We start from the raw sequence: 4,439 nt of genomic DNA, 5'->3' as shown, positions 1-4,439 counted from the left end.
GAGCCACCCGCTGCTCTGGGCACTGGCTGGCTTCCCAGGGCTCACCTTGGACATGCACAATGAAGTCCCTGTTGTCTTCGCCCACAGCGTTGGTGGCCACACAGGTGTAGTGCCCCGAATCAGAGACTCTGGCTGGTTGGATTTGAAGGACTTGCCCCTCGCTGAGGATCTGAAGGTGGCCAGTGCTTTCCAGGAGCTGCACAGGGACTCCAGCCCCAAGGCGGAAAAGAAACATAGGGGCAGGAGGAGGATTACACACCCAGCAGTGGGACAGAGCCCAGCCAGCCATATCAAGGGTATCTTCCCCCTCTCTCCAGCCTGGGAGGGTCACCAAAACCAGCAGTTTCTTCCTGGTTGCAGTTAAGACCTCACCTGCTTGTCCTTGTACCACTGGATGGTTGGCTCGGGCACAGCCCAGGTCTCACACTCCAGTGTCACTGTGCTGTTGACCCTGGTTTTCACCTCTTTCACATCAAATTTCCCCAGAGGGTCATCTCTGGCAATCCGAGGAGGAACTAGGGGAGAGACAACACATCTTCTCATCCCAGAAGCCCCGCCATCCCTGATCTGCCCTGATTAGCAACAGCCAGCATTTCAGGGTGCTGCTGACACCCCCGGATGGACCCTTTTGCCCTCCCCAGGGCAGACCAGAGGCTTTCTGGGCCATGCGCTGTTATGTGCGTGACTGAGCACCAGCTGCATGAGGTGAAGGGAGGGGAAGGGGCACTGGCCCGGTTACAGTGGTGGGATCACTACAGGAGTTAGGAAGGACAGGAAGAGTTCCCGCACCCAGGACCTTCACAGCGTAGTTCTTCAAAGCTTCCCCGGCTTCGCTGGCCGCAATGCAGCTGTACGTGCCCGCATCCTCTTCCTGGGCATTCAGGATCTGCAGCCCGTGGCCACCTGGGCAAAGGAGGTCTCCTGAGGGTCACTGCCCACAGCCACAGCTGTCTATCCCCATGCAGCACAAGAAGGCAGCTTAAGGGACCTGCTGATCACCTGCAAGCCTGGCTTGAAGGTGTCTAATGCTCTTCTAGAACCCAGTTTCCAGGCTTATAAAACCCAGCACTGTCTCACTGATGCTGCCAAGGAGGCTCTAGCTATTATCAGACAACACAGCACACGGAAGAGCAGCAACAACCTGATGGCCTGAGCCCCAGAGGTCCTGCAGGACAATGCCTTCTCACCATCCCACTGACCTGAACCACAGTCAGGCCATGAGAAGGCCCCACTCCCACTCCCCCAGGCATGCAGCAAGGGGCCACCACAGCCATGCAGAGCCATTGGACACAATCAGAGTACCAGGGAGTAGGTGGATATTTCCAGATGCTTTGAGGGGAACCTCATCCTTGAGCCAGGTGATGTTGGGAGATAGGTAAGTCAGAGCCTCGCAGACTAGAGAGATGGGGTTGTTGATGATCACTGTGACTTCTTCTGCAGTGGCATCATGGGCATCTCCAGTATCGGTGGTACTGGCTGCAGAGATGTGTTTGCAAGGCAGATCAGCATCAGCGCCCACTTAGGCTTCATCCCCCCACCACAGAGCATGATCCGAGTTCAGGGAGTTGTACTTGACCACAGCATGTGAAATGCACAGCCCACCTTCAGACGCTGCCCTGTCTCGCTGCCTTCCAAAAACACAGAGGGGACAGAAGACATGCTCCCCCCTTCCCACCAGCCACCATCAGAGATGGATCCAGCACAGAGATGGATCTTGCACTAGATGGACCCTTTATGTTCCTCCAAGGGGTCTCACAAGGGCTTTGGGCCAGATCCAGGACCTTATGATATGCTGCTGCCTATCGGACTAAGAGATCCTCACCACCTCCCTGGAGCAGGCAGCTAAAAATCCCTGTAAGTCCATGTCCCCTGCCCACACCTGAGACTCTGCCTCCGTCCAAAGGCATCTCGTACCGAAAACATCTAGCAAGTAGTGTTTGGTTTGATTTCCCACAGAGCTGGAGGCCACGCAGGAGTAGCGGCCAGCATCAGACAGGGAGGCTCGGGGGATGTGGAGCACGGAACCATCAGGGGAGATGGAGAAGGTGTCTCCGCTAAGCAGAGGGTGACCATCTTTCATCCAGGTGACCTTAGGCTGGGGATTACCTGCATGGGGTGGAAAGCAGGTTTTGGCCTTTGTGCAAAGTTTTTCCGTGCCTGAGCACAGCTTGACCGGAGTCACTGCGCCAGAGCTTTTCTGGGAAGCCCAAATGCAATGTTATCATGATCTGGATCGGGTTTGTAGAGGCTGCTGGATGAGCCAGCAAGAAGAAAGAAAACTGTCCTGAGTAGGAGGTGATTGATTATTCCCATCACTAAAGAAGAAACCATGTTAGAGGAATTTTAGCTCCATTTGGGAAAGACTGGAGCTTACGTCATGGAACAAGATCCCCACATGGGCCCAGCGCTTCTCGGACAGCCCAACTACAGAGCCAGGAACCATCCAAAAAAAGCTCTTCAGGCGTTTTCAGATATTTTCACATCATTGACTGGTGCTGTCCATTTGCTCCACACCCCAAAGGGAGGCTCAGGTCCCTGAGGCCCATCTCCCACCTGCTCATGCCGCCTCTGCTCCCCACGTGATGCTCACCCACAGCCAGGCAGGACCAGGTGACAGGGTGACCTTCGGGCAAGTCAGTGGTCTCTTCTTCACCAGCGTTCTCAATGTGGGGAGGAACTGGGAACACAAGCCACTAGGGACCTCAGCAGCTGGCCAGCTTTGCCGAGCCTCCAAGCTCACATGCGAAGGCATGAAGGACTCTGGCACTGCAGCTTCCACTATGCCCAGTCTGAACTCATGACTGTCCCTGCAAGGGTGAAGTTCTGAAATCCCATCAGGAATCCTGCAGCAGATGGAGGACCCCTCCTTACCTAAGACATCCACAAAGAAATGCCTCCTGGCCTCCCCAGCTACGTTGCTGGCCAGGCAGGAGTAGTGGCCGCCATCCTGGGCTTGTGCATGGATGAGCCTCAGCACCCAGCCTCCTGGAAGCAGAGAGGTCTCAGGGCCCTGATCCAGGCAGCAGCCTATCCCAGCAGTGTTCCTGCAGAGCTGGAACTCCACTGCATTTACACCCATCAGCGCTGGGGCAAAATTTGTTCCCAAATCTCCCATCTCTCACAGCACCCATGCCTCACCCCTGACCTGAAAGCACTTGCGTGCGCTCGTTGGGGGTGATGGGAGAGCCGTCCCAGGACCAGGTGACTGTGGGCAAGGGAACACCAGTGGCCTCGCAGGTCAGCGTCAGGGCTCCATGCAGAGGCACGCTGACGTTGGTTGTCGATCCTGATCCTTGGATGAACTCAGGAGGAACTGGGGATGCAGAGAAGGACAAACGTCCATTTGCAAAGCAGCTGCTGAGGCAGCGGAGGAGCAACGCAGAGTAAACCCCGCTTGTTCCCACACTCCTGACCACGAGCATCACCTGAAGTTGACAACTTTGAAGGCATTATGGGACAGGTGACTTACAGCAAGTATGTGCCACCTACCTGCACCCCAAGCCCACCCTTACACGTGTGACACCAAGCTGGCCACACGTCCTGAGCCACCTCAGGCCTTTTCCAGCTCACGTGCTTGGTACCTTGACCCATGAGTTTTCCCCAACTTTTTGGGAAGTAGACGACTTTATGAAGCATGAGGGGTTCTGCTTTGATGACCCTGGAAAGAAACTCCTGCCTGATGGAGCCAGTTCTACAGCTATACCTGGAGCACACCCCTTCTGACCCAAACCTTCTGCGTGCAGAAGCCACCAGCCCCTTCCCATACCCTTACCATGCACCGTCACATCAAACTCCCTCTGCTCCTGTCCCACTGCGTTTGCCACCAGGCAAGTGTAGCGTCCCGTGTGGGCTACCTCCGCCTCGGGGATGCATAGCCTCCTCCCTTGCTCCAAAAGCAGGATCCCATCCCCGCCAGCCACAGGCTGTCCATCCTTCACCCATGTCACCGTGGGTGGTGGCATCCCTGTGGCCTCACACTCCAAAACCGTCTCGCCAGCCTTGATGACAGAAACCTTCCTCAGGGCTTTGCTGCTGCCATGGATTCTCGGCAGTGCTGCGGGCAGAGGGACACAGGGTGGAGGTGACACCTTAGCAACTCCCTTGACCGAGTGTCAGTAGATATACAACTGCATTGGTCTGGACGGTGGCAGCAGGAGGGTGAAGGAAATGTGAGTGGGTGCAGCTGGGCTGCTGGAGTGAAAACCAGCTTCAACCAGCTTGGAGCCAAGAGGAAAGAAGGAGGAGCAAAGCCCAGCTGGCAGCATCCTTTCCAAAACACTCAAGGCAGCAGGCAATGGCTGTGAGCTCTTGGTCCAGCTGGACCTTGCACTGAGAGAGATCATGGCACCTTCAACCACCCCCACAGCTCCTCTCTGTCTCTGGGGCCCCCCAGCTCACCATGCACCTCCAGGTGATGCTCCTTGCTGCTGCTGCCAGCG

General features: G+C 56.2%; 1 protein-coding gene across 1 annotated transcript in view; it reads right to left on the bottom strand.

The window, feature by feature from the left end:
* Positions 1–4,439, bottom strand: part of LOC104498163 (hemicentin-2-like) — a gene marked incomplete at both ends in the record, with an annotated part of 39,909 nt that overhangs the window by 16,514 nt on the left and 18,956 nt on the right. The window contains 9 exons of the mRNA XM_010141512.1: positions 46–196; positions 373–515; positions 790–903; positions 1,303–1,476; positions 1,915–2,106; positions 2,591–2,677; positions 2,872–2,985; positions 3,146–3,313; positions 3,773–4,054. Coding sequence (XP_010139814.1) covers positions 46–196; positions 373–515; positions 790–903; positions 1,303–1,476; positions 1,915–2,106; positions 2,591–2,677; positions 2,872–2,985; positions 3,146–3,313; positions 3,773–4,054 — 1,425 coding nt within the window. The remainder of the gene's footprint in view (positions 1–45; positions 197–372; positions 516–789; positions 904–1,302; positions 1,477–1,914; positions 2,107–2,590; positions 2,678–2,871; positions 2,986–3,145; positions 3,314–3,772; positions 4,055–4,439) is intronic.

This window comes from Buceros rhinoceros, unplaced genomic scaffold (genome assembly GCF_000710305.1).
Source record: "Buceros rhinoceros silvestris isolate BGI_N320 unplaced genomic scaffold, ASM71030v1 scaffold14218, whole genome shotgun sequence".
NCBI lineage: Eukaryota > Metazoa > Chordata > Aves > Bucerotiformes > Bucerotidae > Buceros > Buceros rhinoceros.
The sequence above is the reverse complement of the archived record's forward strand: the minus strand, read 5'-3'. Positions and strand labels throughout refer to the sequence as shown.